General features: G+C 35.5%; 1 protein-coding gene and 1 long non-coding RNA gene across 3 annotated transcripts; one reads left to right on the forward strand and one right to left on the reverse strand.

The window, feature by feature from the left end:
* Positions 1-45: 45 nt before the first annotated feature.
* LOC126785127 (uncharacterized) lies at positions 46-11,408 on the reverse strand. Its single transcript, XM_050510733.1, has 21 exons — positions 11,243-11,408; positions 10,809-11,140; positions 10,350-10,453; positions 9,923-9,991; positions 9,541-9,601; positions 8,284-8,423; positions 7,548-7,737; positions 6,974-7,035; positions 6,756-6,844; positions 5,555-5,627; positions 5,397-5,456; positions 4,693-4,839; positions 4,508-4,581; positions 3,817-3,903; positions 2,735-2,900; positions 2,123-2,200; positions 1,807-1,943; positions 1,392-1,468; positions 935-1,004; positions 675-740; positions 46-418 (listed from the first exon to the last, which is right to left on the reverse strand). The coding sequence occupies exons 1-21, from the start codon at positions 11,306-11,308 to the stop codon at positions 284-286; spliced, it is 2,283 nt and encodes a 760-aa protein (XP_050366690.1). The 5' UTR covers positions 11,309-11,408; the 3' UTR covers positions 46-283.
* Positions 11,409-12,501: 1,093 nt separating this feature from the next.
* Positions 12,502-14,822, forward strand: LOC126785157 (uncharacterized). 2 transcript variants are annotated; one of them, XR_007671028.1, is made up of 5 exons: positions 12,502-12,821; positions 12,987-13,126; positions 13,207-13,320; positions 13,683-13,723; positions 14,513-14,822. It is a non-coding gene; the product is annotated as an uncharacterized LOC126785157 (long non-coding RNA). The 2 variants fall into 2 exon arrangements; XR_007671029.1 differs by lacking the exon at positions 13,683-13,723.
* Positions 14,823-22,092: the final 7,270 nt, after the last annotated feature.

Below are 22,092 nucleotides of genomic sequence, written 5' to 3' on the forward strand. Positions count from 1 at the left end.
ACTCGTGAACTTGAATGGTACAATTTGAGGGTTTTAAAAAAAAAAAAGATACATTTTGAGGCCTTGATAGCATGTTTTCTGCTCTCATTCAACAAGTTTATATGCCACAATTGACGCCCTCACAGATATTCTCATATATTCTGCTAAAACTGTTCAAAAAAGAAAAGCGGCCGGCTTGTCAAAGATAAATGCCTCCTAATTCTGTGTTGTTCGAAACAATTATTCTTCTTCCACTGTCCCGATTCCACAGCCCAGAAATATCATTTAGCAGGGGACTCCAGTTTCAGCTCTGTTTTGTTAATACTTCAATGTCAACCCCAACTTCAGCAATTTTTGTCTCTTTAGAAGCCTTTGCTATTTTTGCAATGTTCTCAACATCAAAGTCGATAGCTATCTGTTTTACAGAACCGTCGAGCATCTGTTTCAAGCAAATGCCAAAAGAAAATAACAATCACTATAGCCACCAACAACTCATAACTGATCCAGCAATTATTCAAGGTAGACAGCCACACAGGTAAGAACAAATGCATTGGGATAAAAATCAGAAAATGAGTAGTGTTAAAAATGATGACTGGGGACCAACAAATAATGGGATATAAGACAACACAACTGCTGACCACTTATTTTCAACTAAACAAATCAACCCAACATCAGAAATAGTATTCAAAACATACCAGTGATCCAATGGCAACTAAAGCTCGGAATTTTGCATCAGTTTCCAGATTTTCCTCTTCGGCAATCTGCGGAATACCATTATTTTATTGTCATAAATCACTAAATTCAGGACTCAAGATCTCAAAAATCTCTATTGGGATATGAACTCTAGTCTTAAAAACAAGCATATAGATCTTTTGAGGTGAGGCACAAGTGATTGGGAAAAAATGTACAATTAAAAGCAAGTAAGAGAGTAGACTGATATGATAATATTTAATACCTGAAGTGCAGCTGAAAGAACCTGTGATTGACCTTCCCGGTCCTTGGTATCAATTAACAGAACAGCATAACTGCAGAACTCAAAGCAGAAAACTTAAAAGGTCAATATCAAACCAAACCAATTACCATACAGTATTACAGTTATATCAACATCACCAATTGCACCCACTGAGAAACTGGATATCATCATCTGTAATGAACATAAATAAAACTGCCTAAGCAAATATATAGAGAAACATACTAAATGTCAAAGCTATTCAGACTTCTTTTTTTGGGCCAAGACGAAGCTATTCATATAACAGTAGGTCAACCAATTACAGATGATGATATTCAGCTTGAATTTTTAAAACAAGAATTCTCTTCTAGAAACAATTTTTAAAACGAGAAAAGAAACAAGCCCAACCAATTACTTATACTCATAGCAGATAGATCGCAAATGCGGTCAACAGAAGACTTACTTGAGTATCAGTGTTGCATATGATAACTGTAAGTTCTTATTTGGAGATGAATAACAGCTTGAATACACATCTAGAATCTGCAAGTTATTTAGATAAAAAGTTACTTAACAAAAAAACAGAGAAACTGAAATCATCTTCCCGTACCTAATAACTAAAGCGGGGAAAAAAAACCCACATGAAACTTTTGCAAAGGCAATAGAGAAATCTAATCAATATGTTATCTAATAGATGTGGACTGATACTTGACAATGTATGAGAAAACAATTAAATATCATAAAATAAACTAAAGAAATAAAATGCAAGTGAGCAAACAGGACTTCAAAATCAATTTCTGCAGACATATCTCTCTGAAGTGCCACAAATATTGTTATGCCAATAACCTGAATGGTTGTTAGTAATATTTCAGAAGGCAAACCTCACTGCGATGCAGTTGTAACCAGTGGTGGAAGCTTGAGTTCTTGAAGAGGTTTGTTACTACACGAACACTTGTCAAGAGGTTCGCAGGAACAGAATGATTCATCGAGACATTTTTTATCATTTCCCATAGTAAATCTGGTTAGTGTAAAGTAACAAGTTAGCAGTCAAACTAAAATTTGTATCATCTATTACTAGAATTTTGCATAAAGTGTGTCCACTAGGAGATAGAACATCTCTAACTTCAGTACACATTTTGTGCAAACTCACAATAAACTTTCAAGATACATAGCATGATATATTTCTAATTGCAGTACCATCTTCAGCTCTAACATGCTGTTGAACAAGCCTTGCTCCATCAGGGTGTAGGACAATCATCCTCAAGGTATCAATAACTGCAGAAGGTAACAGAGTCTCAACAAAATATGTGAAAGCATTTTTGAGAAGCATGTACGAACAATGGCCACAAGATGAACACAATACAATTTACAAAAGTGCTACACTCCAAAATAACTTTCACTGAATCATAATGCATTTAACAAGAAAAAAAGTCAAACGCTTCAAAAAAATCACAACTTTCCACTAAGATCGTACTTGCATAAATGTTGTATACCATTGTGCACCCAAGATTTCATATCATTATGTTTTGATTGTCTATCATATACCAAATTTCAAGTCGTATTTGAACCATTGCTATACATTATACAGCTAGTAATCCAAAAAAGGTAGTGAAGTATAACAACCGACAAAGTCAGCAACAAGCTAGCTTAAGCGGGTGTAATTGGAGATTGAATAGTCAGCATCCAGTTATCCGCACACTACATTCTTAAGATTTGATTTCTAGAACTGTTCAATCCACATAAATAAAGTTCATCACCCTTACCAAAAAAAATTTAAATGAATATTGAAATGACAAAGCTCGCGCTCACCTGGAAATAACATTGTAACTGGCCACGATTTTAGCAATCTCAGCAGCAAAGCAATGTCACTTTCTGCAAATTTACTAGAATGATAATGTGATGTGTCCTTTAGTACTTTAACGATAGCATCCAACCTGGAAACCTCAACTTCGTTTAAAGACAAGTTGCTCTTTTCCTACAAGATATTTCCAAAACAATCATTAGGAATATATATACAAATATTATATATGAATAGAAATCATAAATACTAGATCATGCCTCTATCAATTAAAAACAAAAAAGCTGCCGGAAAGGTAGGGTAGCCCGACTAGAAATTGAAATCAATTTGGTTTATGTTAAGGGTGTTGTTATTATGACACCCACAGGCCAATCTACATTCCCTCTTCTTTTTTTGAACTTCACCAAGCTTCCATATTACCTAGATAATAATAGACATTAAGATTGATTTTTTTTAAAAGGGGCTTCAGATTTAACGTGTTAATAACCCCAAGTTTAGCTTGTGTTTTACTGTTAATAACTAGAACATTACTATTAGTTACTGAACACCATATCATGTTTGATGAAAAAATTAGAAGATAAGAGTATATATGCAAGTCTACAAAATTCATGATCAAGAACTATCTCAACATGGGGTCCAAACACTATTGATCTGTGCAAAAATTTATCAGGCCCAAAGAAATTTATTCACCAAAAAAGAATGTCCGCAAGTCTGGTAGTTTAACAATACTTCATCAACAACTCTAATGATCTGTGCAAAAGCTTATCAGATTACTATTTATACGCATCAATTATTCAACATTCAACTACGAGTCTACAACTTATGCAAAGCTGTCAACTAATAACAATACTTAGCGAGAGATGGTCAACGTAGCTTAGGGTATTTAAGCTTGATAAATGGTACTTCCATGATGAGCATGCCAATAAGAATTTTCAATACGATAAATAAGTATAACCCAGAGGGCATCAAAGCTGATCAAAAGAAAATTTATAAGATCACACAGGCTCAGTCCGCTACAAAAGGAAAAATACAAAATAAAAAAAAGGAAATAGATTGTACCAATGGTGTCTCTAAGATATGCAAAAAGACAAACCTGGTCAGAGAGTAGATTATTGTTGAACTCTGTAAGTTTCTTGAGAATCCCATCAAACTGAGCCACATCAAAAACAAGCATTCCTTTCTGAAATATAAGCATCCCAGGCAAATGATAAGTTGCAAAATAAGTATCCAATTTTCTTCAAAGACATGAGTAATATGAAGAATAAATATGACATACACCCTAATGAAATGGGAACTTAGAAAAGGAAAAGAAAAAAATGACAATGAAATGTTGATTTCCAAGTGTAGCTGTGAGTCTGTGACAAATAGTACTTGCTTCCAAGTATAAAAGCATGTTTGCGGAAAAAAAGAGTATAAGTGCATGCAGTATCTGACCAAACTAGGCTCCAATAGGGTGATCTTAACACTTTAACTACTTAGAACGAGCTACGAAAGAGTAAACAACAAATGCTATCGTCCTATATCAATAAGTTCCAAAATCTGTTTAAGTAAACCAACCAAGCCTTATCCTCGATCAAATGGATATGTGAGCAAACTTGAAACAGAAATTGTAATAATCTAGAACCATAGTGCACAAAGCTTGATACAGCCAACCCTAAGAGGCTTCCTTGGAGACAGGTGTTGAGCCAGAAAAACATAATACTTAAATAATTTGGTCAACTTAACACTGAATGAAAATCTTACAGATGAATCAAAAGCTTTAGAATCAGAAATCAAGAGTCTACCTTAGGAATATGTTTGAAAGTAGGTTTCGCAGAACCAGACTTGCTTGAAGACTGTCCTGGCACATAAGCACTAGCTGGAACGAAGAAAATGAAAGTAGAAAAGAAATAAATAACATAACCAGGTGCGAAGTAAATATATTCCTCTCCAGTGCAAAGGTCATACAGTTCAGCAACATCATACTTACCCCCAGTGTAGGGATCACGAAATGTTGGATCAAGTGTAATATCTTTATGTCCAGTATTTTGGAGGATGAATGCTACCACCTGTTCACGGTAGGAAAGAGGAAGATTCTCCTTCAGAAGCCACTTGTCAGCAGTGTCATACGGATTATCTGTACACAAACAACTGGATGATGACTCATATTCTCCAAATGATTTTATTGAGTTAGAATGTCACTTATTTTCCTACCACGTTTTGCTAGCACAATGAAATCGTACCACCAAATCATAGTTTCACAAGATAACAAAAACTAAATTTGTTATTTATTTATGGCTATCCGAATAATTAATCTGGGGACAAAGATGGTACTGTCACAATTACAGAAATCTGTTCTTCACATTTTTTTTTCTTCGTAGACAGGAGAGGAATTCTGTGAAACTTTGTAATTAGGCATCATAGATTCTCTACACTTGTGTAGGTAATATATACTGATTAATATTGAGCAAAAGGAATAAATCTATTTCACTCATTTAGATTGCCCTACAGCTACACGTTACAACAGATCAAAGGTTGACAGGCTTAAACAAGAGGTAAGGTCATATATGTTCAGCAGTGATAAACAATCCACATATATGAAGGTAAAACAAAGACAAACAAACAAATAATATAAACTCATCGAGAAGACGGTGGATAAAGAAAAAAAATTTGGTGGGGGGGGGGGATTTATACCTGATCGATTGTAAGGCAACTTCCGTACAGGCTCACCATCTCCAATGTCGACATCAAACACTAGAAAGAAAGAAAAATTATAAATATACACATAAATTATTAGTATTCATAAGATACGTATATGAAAGTACATGCTGAGAAAGAGATTAGATCGTAACCATAATCGTATTCACTTCCATCAAGACTAGGCCGCTTCATACTGTCATCTGGCCCATCAACAACTTCCCCAATCTACATTGAAAGAAATAGTGTAAGGGGCTCTCAGTTTTTTAAGTATAAAAAAGAAGAGAATTTAAAATATCCTGAAAATGAAAGCATGTACATAGCTAGCACTAGATTCATTTCTTCCTTTCGAATACACATTGATGAGTAATGAATGCATGAGAATAAAAGAACAAGTTCAATCAATAAAGTAACATACGAGTACCATATAGCTACACTATGGAATCTAACTTTCATTCATACTATGGCTTATCGTTTTTTTTTTTGTTTAAGACAGAAATGAATTAACAGAGGGGGACAACCCCAGGACCAGCCGTACTGAAAGCCCAAATACAACATAAAAGCTTCACTATTCTTCCTCAGCTCGAACAAGGAGAGAGTATTCGAATAGGCAAAGCACAAAAAGGACGGAGCAGTAGCTCCAGTACAACCAAATTTAGTGTGGACATGGCAGTCCATCATTTCTGAGCACCATAGTGAGGGACGGTGGGGGAGTCTCCGACCAGTAGCGCAGACCCACCGTCCGAGACCAAGCTTCGCAGCAAGATGTGCTGCTTTGTTAGCTTCCCGGGGAATCCATTCCCAATCAACACAATCACAGAAACCACATCTCCAGGTGATGTTTTCAATTAGAATTCATACTATGGCTTATAGTAATGAAATTACAAACATAAAATATCCAAAAAAAGAAGGCACAAGTATTTTTTGTTATGAATCAAAACAAGCACTTGATATTAAAAAATTATACATGTAAACATATTCTTTTCAATCGGTATATGTGCCTAAGATTGAGTTACAGTTATTCAATACATCTTCTGTTTGAAAGAGTTGCACTGTAATAGAAAGATGGAAAACAGTACAACAAGACACCTCCATAAATTCCAAAAACAGGTCATGCACCCGAAAGGGCTCATAATAAGCCAAGTCAAACAACTAAAAAAGCAATCAGGACACAAATATAACTGATTCACCATTTTCCCGATGCTTGCTTCAACATAAACCAGATATACAAATGTAAAGAGACTCATAATCAGTAAATTTCACTCGGGGCACTCACATGGTGCTTTTTTAGAAGACAATTAATATCAGCAGAAGGCAAATAACAAAGGTAAATATTGTTATTAAAATCAAAATTACTTTATCCCACTTCTGTTCTCTGACATTCCAGGCGTATGCCACACCATTGTCCCCCTCTCTGACAATCTTAGTCTGGCCATCACTGGTTCCTGATTACAGTACGATACAACATGATTGATGTAAGATTACTTGCCGAAAAATAATTACAAGATCTAGACAGTGTTCTCAGAAGAGTTGGTTGTTGTAACCAAGGACATAAAAAAATCAAGATGTCAGACCTGGAATCTGTAAAGCCTCTAGCCCAGGTAAATCTTCCAATTTCAATCCTCCGACCCTCTTCCTAAAACAAACAAGTAATTATAAGGCCAAGTGAGCAAGGTCTAGAAGATGAAACAATTTGCAACCAACAGTAAGAGCATTGTATAAAAAAAGATCTCAACAAATGCCGGGTTCATTATAAAATTACTGGAGATGCTTGTGGAATTAGAAATTATAAAGCAAAGGGTTCAATTTTTTTAATGTATATTCTCAAAAGATATTTTCTTTTGGGTACACAAAAATCTCCAGTCACTTTGCCGACCCTTACCATACCATAAGGGATTTAAACTGCAGACTAAGTTGAATCAAACTATGGACAACGCTATTCCACTCAACAAATTGGTATCCATAACAGATATTATCGGAACCAAACTCATTCATCACATGGATTGATGGGAAAAGACATTAGCTAGCTATGAAATACTAGTTTATAAAGCACTTAGCACAAATGGGTGAAATGCTGAAATTCACATTACAGGGTGTAGCAGGTTCTTACTGTTACATAACATATGTGAAACAGAAAATGGGCCATACCTGCTAATTTTTTGCTGAGTCAATTGGGAGAAATATGACTCAAGATCATGAGCGTCAGCAATTTTATCCTGGTTAATTGTCCAGATACGCACGACTCCGTCAGAACATGCTGTCACAATATCTCCATTGTCCAAGAACTTTGCATCCCAAACACAACCAGGATGTTCTATGCTTTGGACACAAACGCCATCTGAAACAACATTATATCCCACATTTAAATCACAAGTACGGCAATAAATCACAAGTTATTTTTTCAGATACCTAATTACAAGACTACATAACTATCTGCTAATTTCAAGAATGCAACTTCCAGAGACAAACTAATAAAAGAAATTATATCAACGTGCAAGAATCCGTGGACTGACTGAATAAGGTTTTTTTTTTAAATCCATTTCACTTTCGCTACCAAACTCCAAACAAAACTATTACCAATATAAGTATAATAAAATTAACATCCTTGCAAACCATTTTCATCTACAAGAGTATCAATTACAGCAATTTCCTGGAAGCATAAATTGTTTTTCTGATGTACCAATACGAAAGAGTTTGATTTTTGCTCCCATTTTCACTAGGGAACTTATGGGAATTTGCCTACATGACAGACAAAGGCCCTTGTCTCACTAGGAAGTGAAAAAGTTGCCAGAGAACCCAATTATGACTGAGATAATAGAACAAACACAAAAGATAGAATAAAACCCACATGTATTCAACAAATAAGCAAAAATCAGAAGTTCACCTTTCCATATCTTGGCAGAACAATCTTCACTACTACTGACTATCAGTCCAGAACCATGTGAGTCAACTGAATAGACAATAGATGTATGACCAACCATCTCCATTAAAACTTCACCAGTTAAAGCCCATAACCTGACAGAACTGCAGCAGACCGAAGAGAAAATTGAAATCACGAGACCTATGCTTAATATACATAACTGAATATATCATAAGTAATAATACATTAAAGTACCACCACCATATATAGAGCTTAGCTAGCAATGCAGTTGAATTTCAAAAAAAAAAATATAACTGATAGCACTGATCCAAAAAAAAATTGCTAATTCAGGATAACTGACGAGAAAGAAAGGGACACAAAATACATTATAGTACCACCAGCATATAAAGACCTTTGCTAGCAACAAATTTGATTCCAAAATCTTCTCAATGACATAATTATTCACAAGAGAAACTGCCTCAGAGTGAAAGTTCATCAGAACAAGTGGCTTTTCCTTTTCGGCTTTCCCATTAAAAGTTAGAGACATATGTCACTTCCGCGTGTTTGTAACATTCATTGTTCTCAACCAGTTCAAGAGAGTATCCAGGTCATGTGTAGGTGTGGTTTCTGGTCTCTGTGCTTGTGTGTGTGGGTCTACATAAAACTAAAGTTCCATCTTGAGAGTTGGCAAAGAATGTGCATACACACAACCAATAATGCATTTGTGTTTCAAATCAATTTAACAAGGTCCAACATAAAGCTTTCTCAAGTACAATTTCTATGCTGCGAAAAAAGCTATTCATATATGTATTTGTATTTTAATATACATTTTCTTTTCATTGAATGCATTTTTATTCTTTTGATTGCACGAAATTTACCACAAATAATCATGTGCCAACACTAACACATACATCTAGAATTGCGTCAGTTTAATCAGTTATATATTCAGAACAACCTTTTTAATGAAATCATCTTTGTAGGAGAAGCACAACCAATAATTCATTTCTATGTTTCAAATCAGTCAAAAAGGTCCTACATACAGTTTTCTCACGTATGAATTCTATGAGCAAAAAAGTTATTCCATATTGTATTTGTCTCTTATTGTACTTTGTTTTTTCTATTGAATGCATTTTTTATTTTTGATGGCACTAAATTTACCACAACTAATCATGTTCCAACAACACACATGCATATAGAATTATGCTCGGTTTAATCAGTTACATATTCAAAACAAAGCCAGCAATTCATACAAAACAATAATGAAAGCCTATATGAGCTCACCCATCATGTGAAGCAGAAAGAACTCCCAATCCAGACATCATTGCCAAGCCTCTAACCGTATCTGTAGAATCAATGAGTAAATGCATATTACGCACATTATTTCTAAGAAAAAATGGACTCTATGCATTTGTGTTATTATCAAACAAAATAAACCATACAGAAAAGAAACAAAAAAAGAAAGACACTGTACGGCTTCAATTGTACTGATCTTCAACCGTATCTTACAAGACTGTTTTCATGTCCAATTTGTAGCAATCAGAAATTAAACTGAAGTTTGATAAAGCAGTAAACCAATCAAGCAACAATGTAGGAAATATCAAATACACTACCACTAATCATGACATGAAAATCATCAGAACATAGCAGAACAGAAGATATTTACCTGTATGCCCAACAAACGTGTGAGTGCACGTAGTTCCTCTCCAAAGTTTTAAAGTAGTATCACTTGAACCTGGATAGAAAAAATTGAGTCAACATTATAATTTTCTACAAAATAAAATAATGGATCTATGTGTTTGAGTCTCATGTAGATTGTGTTCAGCTCAACATGGCAAGCCAAACAATGTCTAATCTATAACACCTGGTTTATGTCAGGGAGTGAAATTCTGAAGTTGTATGATCATAATCAACTGAAATGCTCACTTAGCAGGTACCTAAAGTATAGAACATACTGAGAATGTGGATTGTACTCTTTTTCAGTCCTAAAGCTACACAGGAACAGGCATCACATGTGTCCTAAACCTTTCCAAACATGAAACATTTTACCAGTGACACAAAGCCGGGAACCAATAAGCAAGTAATAAACATACCAGTGACAAGCTCGCCGGAAGGAAGCTTTATAACTGCTTGAATGGCCGACTTATGAGCCTCCCAAGATTCAACCGGTTGGCCATTCCTCCACCTTTTTAAAGTACTGTTGAAAAGACACCAAAAGAAAATGAACATCCTATAGTATCCAGAAATGCTATTAATAGCTTAACTCCATAAGAGAATCAACTGTCCCTGTGCCCTAGAGCTAGTCAATAGTAAGTCAACCAGCACATAAGCAGTCTCTAACAAATCAATACCAATTACTTTTGCCAAAACAAGCAACACAGATTAGCCAGATTCAATTAACCCTAGAGCCGTAATCGTTTTCCTTTATTTGTTTGTACACACAATCAAACATGATACAGATATTACCGAACCGACATTAGTAAGATATTAACAACTCAACCAATTCATGCAGCAAACAAACTTGTAATATGAGCAAAAACCTAAACACTCACTTGTCCACAGAGGAAGAAACAATGTCACCATTATCGAAAGCGACGCCGGAGACCTGCAACTGATGTCCCTTGAGAGTCTGGACCTTCTCCCCAGTCTTCAAGTCCCACACCAACACCATAGTGTCCATACCGCCGGACGCAATTCGGCCTGCCGGAAACTCTTCATCGGGCTCAATCCACACCACAGGGCCAACGAAGCTCGTGTGTCCCAGCAGAATCCTCTCCGGCGCGTACCGGCGGTCGTCGGAAGGGTCGAGGGACCATAACCTAACGGTCCGATCACGCGAAGAAGTAGCTATACCGGCATTGCCGCACACGCAAATTCCACGGACCTAGAAATCAATTTCAATTTCAATTTCAATTTCGAGAGTATTCAATTTTGCTTTAATGGAGATTATCGTATAAAATTGAGAGGGGAGAGAGAGAAGTCTTACGTCGTCTTCGTGGCCGCGGAGCTCGCAGCGCAGTTGGTAGTCTTTGAATTCGATATCCATGGCCATCGGAGAGCACAACACTGCGTATTACTAAATTGGAGAGTTGTTGAGAAGAAAGACGACTATATAATAAGTGTGGCTTTAGGAGTCGGGAAGGCACCTTGGGCAAGTGAGCGACGTGACGTTTAAATCCTTTTTCCTTTTGCTTTTCCTTTCGTTTATTTTGTTCGGGTTTGGGTGTGACTCACTCGGTGATAATCAAAAGTTTTATTCCATAAGAATGTAATACGCATTAAAATAGACATAAACATCATCTTTATTCATTGATGAAAAAATCTTATATATAGGCATTACATTGAGTATCTCGTAAAATAAGAGATTATATAACATTCATTATCTAGACTAACCTACAATAATTAGGACAAGATACACCGGAAGATTACATAGAGTAATTCTTCTACAATACTCCCCCTTGTATCACGATCATAATGTGTCATGATGCATAACCATTACCTCGGTAGAAACCGTGTCAAGCAAAACAAAACTTCTTGGGTAAAATAAAAAGCTTGATCGAAGGGAAAAAAAACACAATGTACCAACTACAGTTGAAGATAACATGTGATAGACTCCCCCTGAAGTCTGCAAAAATAACTCCCCCTGATTGATAACTCAATCTCGGAGTTTAGATAAACGTATACGAATACTCTTCACATTTTTCAAAAGTAGCAATGGGTCAATGATTTGAATATCAAATCTCGCCAAACATTCTTGAATCAAACATGTACACTTATCCGTACATGGATCAAAATAAAGAGAATTGCATAACAACTCAAAACAAGAGTTTGCAATGAAAATTAGATTCACGTGTGATATGACTTTCACGCACTTAAATAGTCATAACTTATTCAATACAATAAGTATGGATGAACCGTAAAAAGTTCTGGAAAGTAGACACCCGTGGCTTTTCTAGTGATATATGGTTCATTAGGGGTGGCATTCCGGACTAAAAAACCGAGAACCGACCCGAAAAAAACGAACCGAAACTAAAAAAACTGAACCGAAGAGAAAACCGAACTGAAAAAAAACCGAAAAACTGAAAAAAATTCAGTTCGATTTCAGTTCGCGGGTCGACCCGAACCGTTTAGGCCGAACCGAACCGAAATAAACCCTAAAGAATGGAACGACGTCGTTTCCATTTTCCCCCTAATCCCTATTACCCAAAACAAAAACCCTCGAGTCGACTCCTCAGTTCCTATTCCGCCGTTTCCCGAAATCCCGAATCTCTACCACTCTCCCGCACCAGCGCACCTCTCGATCTCTCCACTCTCCCGCACCAGCGCACCTCACAGTCCTCGTCTCCTACTCTTTTGACTCTCCTCTAAGTCTCCGACTCCTGTTCTTCTCGAGACTTGGACTCCTCGACGCCTCACTGGCCTCAGACCTCAACCCAGTCAACCAAACTCGACGCCGAGCGAGATCTACTCCCCGATGCCGACGAGGTCCACTCCTCGACGCTGCCGATCTCCACTATCCCTGGCGCCATAGAGCTCCACTATCCCTCATCATATCTCTCCTCCAGGTAAAACCCTAATCCCATTTCTTCTGCCCAATCAACTCATACCTGTCTTGGTCTATTTGCTGATGAGCTTTTATGTTCAGTTCACTGTGTTATATTATATATGGATTGTTGTTTGTAATTTATTGATTTGAAACTTATGATAGTTTATGCAAGTTTTCTATTTAGGTAAGAAAGCCAAAAAGAGGCACACACATCAGAAATCCCAGAAGAAATCAGATTGTGTTATTGGAGTCTCGGGATCGGCTTGGTGGTCAAGTTCACACTGATTACTAGTTTGGGTTTCCGGTTGACTTGGGTGCATCATGGTAAGATGATAGTTGAGGAATATGAATTTGGAAATTGTCGGTGAGAGTTTTGTGGTTAATATTGTGGTTGTATGTTTTAGGTTTCATGGAGTAAGTATCGAGAATCTCTTGGCTCCATTGATTGGGAGACTGGGTTTGCCTTTGTATCGAACCAGTGGTGATAACTCTGTGTTGTATGATCATGACTTAGAAAGGTACTTAATCTCTCTTATATTAATTGTCTAATAGAAACTCATCGTCTACTTGTTGTTATCGGTGATATTTGCATAAGTTGGGAACTTTAGACTGCTTGTTTACCAGCTAGTTTATGAACTTATTTCCTAGGAACAAAATTCTAACTGCTTTAATTAATGAAATGTAGTACTATGTATATTTAGCATTTGCGTCCACGTTTATAACTTTAATCATGTTTGCCTGCCCTTTGGATTTATAAGAAATTTTCCTTATTGTTTTCATCTTAATCAACTACTTATCTGTTTGATCAATAAAAAGATACTACTTATAGTTGAGAGCCTCAGAAATTTCCTGATTGTTTTCATCTTAATCAATATGGCAGAAGCAGCCTGAGCTCCACACTGTCCAAAGGAGCTAGCTTTGGTAAATTTTCATATTTTATGGATTTGGGAGTTACCCAAGTTGAGTTTTGGATGTATTTTGTGTTGTGGAATCCTCAATTGAAATCCAAGGCTCTTTTGAAACAAAGAAAAAAGTGATACAGGACATTCCTTATTAACCATATATGTACAGAAGCTTAATTTGTAGTTATTTATAAATTGGTCTTATTGATGATGAAACAGAAGCTTGTTCTCTTTCTCTCAAAGATTTGAGTCAATTTGATAGCTTGTTTTTCTATAACTACTAGTAGGGTTATGGACTTTCTCATTGTAGTTACGGTTCACGAGATATGCTGAATTCGAGTGTGGTTGGATTTTTGAATTGCAATCAATTTGAATTAAGTTGAAACAAATTGAAATTTGGAGATGCCATTGTGAATTAGGCCATTAGTTGTAATTGAGAATGATACTTATTACTGTGCAAATGATAGTGTGGTCTGGGCTTTGAAGTTTAATCAGTGGGTATGGTCATTACTAATAAGGTAATTAAGTATCAATAATGGTGTTTTCTGTAACTAACTGCACTTGCGTTTTGCATCAGCTGATTTGATTTAATATTTGAGCATTTATATGAAAGTTGTTTGGATAAAAACCTGATACTCACTTGACAAATTGATTATAAAAGCCATTGTTTCTTTTACTTGTGTTTATTCAGCATATCTTGTACGATATATTGATCTTATGTCAATGTGCTTCTAGTTGTGCATTTATAGAATTGTAGTTACTGTTCACGAGCTCTAAAATATTTTAACAAGTATGGTCATTGTTGCAGCCTTACAGGAGCAACATCTTCTTTTGAGAATGGTGGCAACATAACACCACTCCAAGGGCTTGAGGAATATGAGGACATGAGGGCATGTGGCAATGAAAACAGCTCAAGAGAAATTTTTTATGTCTATATTGTGAGCTTATTAATTTGGAGTTCTGGAATCTGGACTATGAATATTAACTTTATCAATTCCAACTTGGACCACAATAAATATAGTTTGATTTGGATATACCTAAGTAAATTTCATGAATTCTGTATTGATAGAACTTGGGAGCTCATATCCTTGTATAACTTGGACTTTTACAGATTTTTTTTTGTAAAAAGAAAACCGAAAAAAACTGAAAAAAAACGAACCGAACTGTTCAGTTCTGTTTTCAGTTTGGTCTCTCCGTAAACCGAAATGAACTTGACTGAATTTTATTACAGTTCAGTTTACGGTTTGAGCCTAAAACCGAACCGTTTGGGCCGAATTTCACCCCTATGGTTCACAATCTAGTTCATTCTGAGCTGATCACAAAGCTCCATCTTGACTAAGCTGCAGTATCCGGACAGATCTATCATATTTTACTAAAACAACTATAACTCACTTAATATAATAGATATGGTCAAATGGTTGGTTTCCCTAAAAATAAGCACATAGAGATTTCCAATGATACCAAATTCACCATTTTTCCAACAAGTGAGTTGCCATATAGGTTCAATGGAAGTTGACCTACGAATCTAGGCAGATTCTGAAATCACTTCATTAAAGTGTCTTTTGTGTTAAGATATGAGATTTAATGTGGTAATGTGTTGTGATCAAGCATTGACATATGTGTGGGCGCACCGAGTCATCATCTTGGCCTTATAAGTTTAAATTGAATGAGATGACGCGTCAAGTATATTACAACAAGTACATACATACACATATCGTACTTAAATGTTAAGAGTTTCATCTTTTAAGACTTATCATCGCTCAAACGGAGGAAACACGTCTTCTCATGACTTCAACGCACTGATTCATGGAATACTTGTAGGCATTGGTTTAACGTCCTTACTGTCTTTAGCCAACCGATGAATAACATCATAAATAACAGTCTTCACTTTCGAGACCTAGTATTTTCAAAATCCTTTCATTTTAAGTACAGCTGCATGCAATATTGCATATCCCTAGACAGTTGTGGGTAAATTACTTATACGTAACGAGGGCTCTAGCTATAAGTTATAACCACTTAATTGTCGCTCCTGCTTATCCATTCTGCAGAGTGAACATGGGGTTACGGGATGTTCAACATCTATCCCACCATGCAATAAAAAGTCTTCGAATTGATTCTCCTACATTTTCCAGTCTAATAGACTTGATTGAATGGTCAAGGGTGGTGAGCACTGAGTTTTAAGCAAAGAGCTTCAGAATTGCAGCATTTGGCTCTTAGGTTATCAAGAGTTCATCACACTTCATTTTAATATCCATACCTTTATCAAGTTAACGCGCTTTGTGGTCTGGAGACACTTGAATTAGGTTGAATTAGGTCAAAACCAATCCATTCAGGATCTTTATCTACCATTTCGTAAATTAATCACAACAGAGATGATATGTGACCACAAGCTGCAAATTCAGTTGTTTTGGAAACCACCTAAGTGACAAGGTATTATGAGAACAAACCGTCTCATATTTGATTCCAGTGCGTTTTGTCAGAGAGTTTACGCCAAAAGGTGAGTTTAAACTCTTCTCTTTCTCACTACGTCTAACAAAGGTATAACTGATAGGATTTTACATGTGCGGTGTTGGCATTACTTGACCAATGACTTATCTCTTTGTTAAAACAAGATCCTAAGGTTTTCCAGGAGGTTGTGGCGGCGATGTGGGTCGATCATCACCATCAATTCCTGCCGGATAGCACTTTCCATGTAGGTCAATCTACAATGTTGGAATTTTGCTTCAACAGAGTATGTATGGTTCAACATCAAACTCATTCAACATCGTCATTCTTTGAGATCTCTTATTTAGATTAGTATTGACATTGAGGCGTCCCCTAATGATAATCATCATTCAAGAAAACAAATGAGTGAGTATCTGATAGGAGCACAAAGTGTGACGTTCTTAATGCATTTATGTCATATTCTTACTCTTTGTTACCTCCTATTTAGTATGTTTTAGTTTCTTTTATATGAATAAGTGTCTAGGTAGAGCTTATATCGATTATGAGTGAATTGATGATGAAATCGTGCTAAGTGTAAAGAATCCTTGTTGAGATATGATTCCTTGTTCGAGTAGGATTCATCTTTTCCTATTTCTTTGTTTCTAACGTACTTATTCTTGTCTATGAGATATTTGTAACTTTTGAATGACATGATGAATTAAGGTTTTCGATTTTAATTCAATGATTTTAGGCTTTATGCCATGAGTTTCTGTTTATTTATGTTCTTAATTAATTCTCGGTGTGTTCTTATATTGCATGTATGATTAAGACAAGTAGTTGATGTCGCATATATTAATCATTCAAAGTTAAAAACGATTTTGATACAAGTAGTTGATTGTTTGTTTGTCCCCTTTGTTCCTCCACCGATTATGATCTTAAGTTCGACATTGGATATGTGTTTTAAACATGTTGATTTCTCTTTGTGATACGTAATTGTATGATGAATTGGTATGTTAGATTTCGTAGCAAGACAAGTAGTTGAGCTCGATAATATCCATGTATTAGGAACCAAGTAGGAACTTGATACATGATCGAATTTAAGATGAACTATGATACTTACGGCATGAACATGATTGAGAGTAGATTTTGTTACTTTTGTTCTTTATGTTATTTGTTTGGTAATTGCTTATGTGTTGGTTGGTTGATCACATGTATATATTAGTTTAGGTTTATTTTCTGTTTGATCCGAAATATATCTCAAATCTTTTAAACTCTTATGAATTCGTTGTTAAATGTTTGTGATTCTTTTCCCTGGTTGGATCTCCGGTTTGTGAACGATACCATCTTGATTTATACTACTAACGATGCTTACAGGGTTGATATTGATCTCGAGTAATCGAACCGATCAATGGCACCGTTGCCGGGGATCCATAAAGATGGATTCCAATCTTTTAATTTCAAATTCACTGTTCATATTGTAAATTTGTATATGCTTTTCTTACTTTGTTCTAACATATAATAATGTTATCTTAGGTTGTTATTTTGATGATTAAATGAATGATTGTTGTAGGTTGTAAATCGAACAGAATAGGTAAAGTCCATTTTGTTAATATGAGCCTTAACCCCTCATGTTTTCTTCCAAAGTTTTTGCATGAGGTTGAGGGCGGCTTTTATTAACACTTAGAGATTTGTCTAACACCCAAGTTTATTTCCAGCTGAGTAAGAGGCACGCTCTTTCATTACCCTGGTGCATGTGACCAAAATTGGAACTCAGAGAACTATTGACTGACATACATCTCGGTGATGGAGTCGATACGGGGCTTGCCCTCCGTAGTTCAACAAATGAGTCATACCATGTTCACTATCTCTGAATTAGTTATCCAGCCTTCTGAAAACAACGTTTTAAACTTGTGTCTAGACATCCATACTTAGGCCGCACGTCCATCTTGGTTTACAACTTAGAATCAATCGATCATTTAATTATTTGAATGACAACTTAAGAATGTTGAAGCATGAAATCGATTGAAAAGTAACCTGTAAAAAAATTGACATATAGTAATTGTAATCGTGTGTACTATATTAGGTTTTTGAGTTGAGAAATTAAAACGAACTTAATCATAAGATTTGACAATATGTTGGATTGGTTGTTAAGCTAGTTTTTGTTTCTTTTCTCCCCTTAACTTGTGCTTGTTATATTTGTTTGACTTTTGACATGTTTGTGACTTGTATATATGACTTCCTAATTGTTATTCTCTAACTTTCGCATTGCATCTTCATGATTTCATTCTAATTGCATTTCATTCATTTTGCATCTCAGTCATGTTGCATTTTAAATTCCACGAAATATCATATGGCTAGAGGAACATAGTCTCTTAAGGACCTCGTGTCCTATGTTATGTTTGGTAGGTTCCCACTTTCACTAATGATTTTAATTGAGATTCTACAGATTTATAATGAAGTGACCAACAATGAGCTATGTTATGTTTGGTAGGTTCCCACTTTCACTAATGATTTTAATTGAGATTCTACAGATTTATAATGAAGTGACCAACAATGAGCTCAAGAATATACTACAAGGTTGGACAACAAAATGGCGGAGGAGAAACCCCATAATGTGTCACCTACAAAATGATTGAAAGGAAAACTCGGTCTAAGCTATTAGACTTTAAATTTAAGCGTTTGTTCGGAGGCAACTCAATTTGTTTTCTTTTCTATTTATTGTTTTCTTTGATTATTTTTTTATTATTTTTGTTCTTTTTTATGTGTTTTGTGCTTGTGTCAATTAGTTTTTGAGAAAAAAAATTTGAATATGAGCCAAAAGTTTCCGTTCAACAGAATCTTGCAGAAGAAATCCGTCGACTTGGGCAGGCTGTGTCTCCCAGCGCAAAAGGAGTTAGCGGACGTACTTTATATGCTTGGAAAGCTAGAAACATCAGCTTTATATTCCCACTATTGTTTTACTGATCGGAGATTATTTTCAAACGTTATGAAACATGGAATGCAGACGTGTTGGACCGCGCCATGTGGGAATTTTTCTCATCATTTTCTCTACTTTTTCCCATGTTTTTATTTTTGTAATTGTTTCCTTCCACTATGCTTTTGTCTTTCATTGCATTATTTATTTTTGACATTCATTGAGGACAATGCATGATTCGAGTGTGGGAGAAGGTTTACATGTTAGAGTCATAAAAAGCAGAAAAATAAAAAACTTTTTTTTGTTTTGTTTTTTGATTTTATTTTGAGTCTTAGGTATGCCTTTAACTGTCTAGGATGAGTTAATCTTTGAATGATTGGTTGATAGATGAATATGATATTGAATTGAACTTCATTGTTATTTGATGGTTAATCGATGTGTAGATTTTGTACGAACATGTAGTATATGAAGATTTTGAAACTTAGGTACATAATGAGCATATTCCCTACTTGTTTAGATTCATGTAACCTTTGTGAGTTTTGAGCTATATATGTGTTTTTCTTATGAGTGTTTTATTCTATCGTTTTTTGGCTATTTAACCTCATTACATCTCTTTTGATCAATTCATATGCTATAGAATTGCAATGAACTAGAGAATGCTAGAACTTACTTTGTGAAACTTTCAAAACTTTTATCATAATATACTCTGATTTTGGATCTTTCAAAACTTTCAAAAGGATTGTTGGATCTTTTTAGGATTCCACCACTTAAACCAAAAAGTCGTATACCTTATTTGAGCCCTGCTTGGGACACCTTAGTATTAACCCATTTGAGCCTACGTTAAACTTTTTCTTTCATCACCAACATGTTAATATCCTTGCTTAGTATAGTTATATCTCTACCTTGTTCTCGAGGCTTGACAGAGCTGATATTTGATGTTAATATGGAGTGATGATTCAATTCAAGTGTGGGGTTATGCTATGTATGTATTTGTGTCATATGAAAAGGGTGAAAAGAATGGAAAAAATAGAAAGATGCCATGAGAAGAAAAAAGAGAAAAATACATGAACACGGCTTGAAAAGAAAAAAAAATATATAAAGAAGTTACGACATAGCTATGTTTGATCTGAATTTGGAGTTGTGATGTATTTGTTGAAGGCTCAATAATGTTGTAGTTTAGCCTTTGTTCGTTTTCACAATGTTTAGAGTGAAGAATGGGTCCAACATGATAAAATTGGCCCTTGTTTTATGGAGTATGGCGACATAAGGTGGATGATTTTTGCTCTGCTAAGTCTTGAGGATGACTTTTGTGATTCCTTTTACCTGAAAAATGATATCTTTACCGAGCCTAAGCCTACATTTTATAAAGATCTGCATGATTCTTAAAATGAGTAGCTCTTGATTTTTGTTTCATGAGTAAGCATATGGTTTTGGTTCATTTGTGCATATGATTGGTATCTTTCATGAGGTTTTCGAATTCACTATGTGTTCATAACTCTTATGTATGAAAAATTTTTAAGCATATGTCATGTTCTTCAGAGAAAATATTCGGAGTGAATATCCCTTGTGAATTGAATTTTGAACTTGTTTTGAACATGTTGAGCTTAATATTACCTATGTTTCTGCCATGTCTTACTTGTTATGCGAGATCTCATGTTTATTAACCATTGAATTTATTCTATCTATTTCGATTGAGTGTGAGTCTTGATGCTATGAGTTTGAAGATCTCTGAGACAAAATGTTGAAGGCATTATAGTTGAGTCGTTAGTTTAGTTGTAGTGATTTTTGTTTTATGGTTTGGTTTCCCTTTCTAGTGTTTGCTAAGGGACTAGCAAAGTTGAAGTGTGGGGTTGTTGATAGGAGCACAAAGTGTGACGTTCTTAATGCGTTTATGCCATATTCTTACTCTTTGTTACCTCATATTTAGTATGTTTTAGTTTCTTTTGTATGAATAAGTGTCTAGGTAGAGTTTATATCGATTATGAATGAATTGATGATGAAATCGTGCTAAGTATAAAGAATCCTTGTTGAGATATGATTCCTTGTTCGAGTAGGATTCATCATGTCCTATTTCTTTGTTTCTAACGTACTTATTCTTATTAGGAAATACAAATCCATATTGGAGAAGGAAAGCAATCCTAGTTCCACAAGGAAAGAGAAGAAGATATGCACTTAAAAGCCAAATCCATGCAAAAATCAAAATGCTGTCTAGATTCGTATTCCAACTTCGACGGGGTCCCCTAGATAGCTCCGATCGAATTAGAAGATTTACCATATATGAATAGAAAGCTGTTTGAGTCTAGTTTCTGTAGGATTGGAATCAAATCAATATCTTATTCATACTAGGAGATATGACCGAATCATTACTCGGAGGTCCAGTGAGCTCGGCAGAATTATCTCAGCCCTTGATTTGCTTTTGATCAAAGGGATACGAGGGAAACTTGGGACCTTGTTTCTCCTACATATAGAGCACAAATCTATATCAGAATCACCATAAATTCCTGCACCAAAAAATGTCAAAGAAAGCATGCAACAAATTAAATGAGAAGAGGTAAGAAAGTCAAAGAAGGCATGTAGCAAATTAATGAGAAGAGATAAGAAAAATCAAACATGGCTGCAATAATTATGACTCTTGTTGCCTCCCTAATTCAAAGGAAGAAATTTGTGCAAAATAAATCAGCATTAAAAGAGGAAGAATATATGCAATTAATGCAAAAGATATGCAATCCTTATAGAAATCAAAATTCTGGCAGTGCAGGTCATCCAACTTTGACGGGCTCCCCTGGACAGCTCACAATGATTCACAAACTCCATGACATATGGATGAAAAGTTATGGGAGTCTATTTTCAAATGCCGTTGGAATCAGCTCAATATCTATTTTCTAGAGAAAGTTATGGCTAGAACAAGACACAAATGTCAGATCTGTCGAATTGAGAAAATCTAGGAAACCTCAACCAATTTGGTTTCAACTTTATGGAATTTTTGGCCAGCCTCCCTTGGGTTTCTTTCTCTATAAATATCACCTCATTGCCACAGAAAAACATCATCA

This window comes from Argentina anserina, chromosome 2 (genome assembly GCF_933775445.1).
Source record: "Argentina anserina chromosome 2, drPotAnse1.1, whole genome shotgun sequence".
Classification (NCBI taxonomy): Eukaryota; Viridiplantae; Streptophyta; class Magnoliopsida; order Rosales; family Rosaceae; genus Argentina; species Argentina anserina.

What these genes read in the sequence shown, in the direction of transcription:
- LOC126785127 (XM_050510733.1), bottom strand. Translation starts at nt 11,308, where the DNA reads ATGGCCATGGATATCGAATTCAAAGACTACCAACTGCGCTGCGAGCTC. An exon ending in AGAGGCTTTACAGATTCCAG is followed by an intron (nt 6,845 to 6,973) that starts GTCTGACATCTT and finishes TACTGTAATCAG; the next exon opens with GAACCAGTGATGGCCAGACT. An exon ending in TGGAAGTGAATACGATTATG is followed by an intron (nt 5,457 to 5,554) that starts GTTACGATCTAA and finishes CTTTCTTTCTAG; the next exon opens with TGTTTGATGTCGACATTGGA.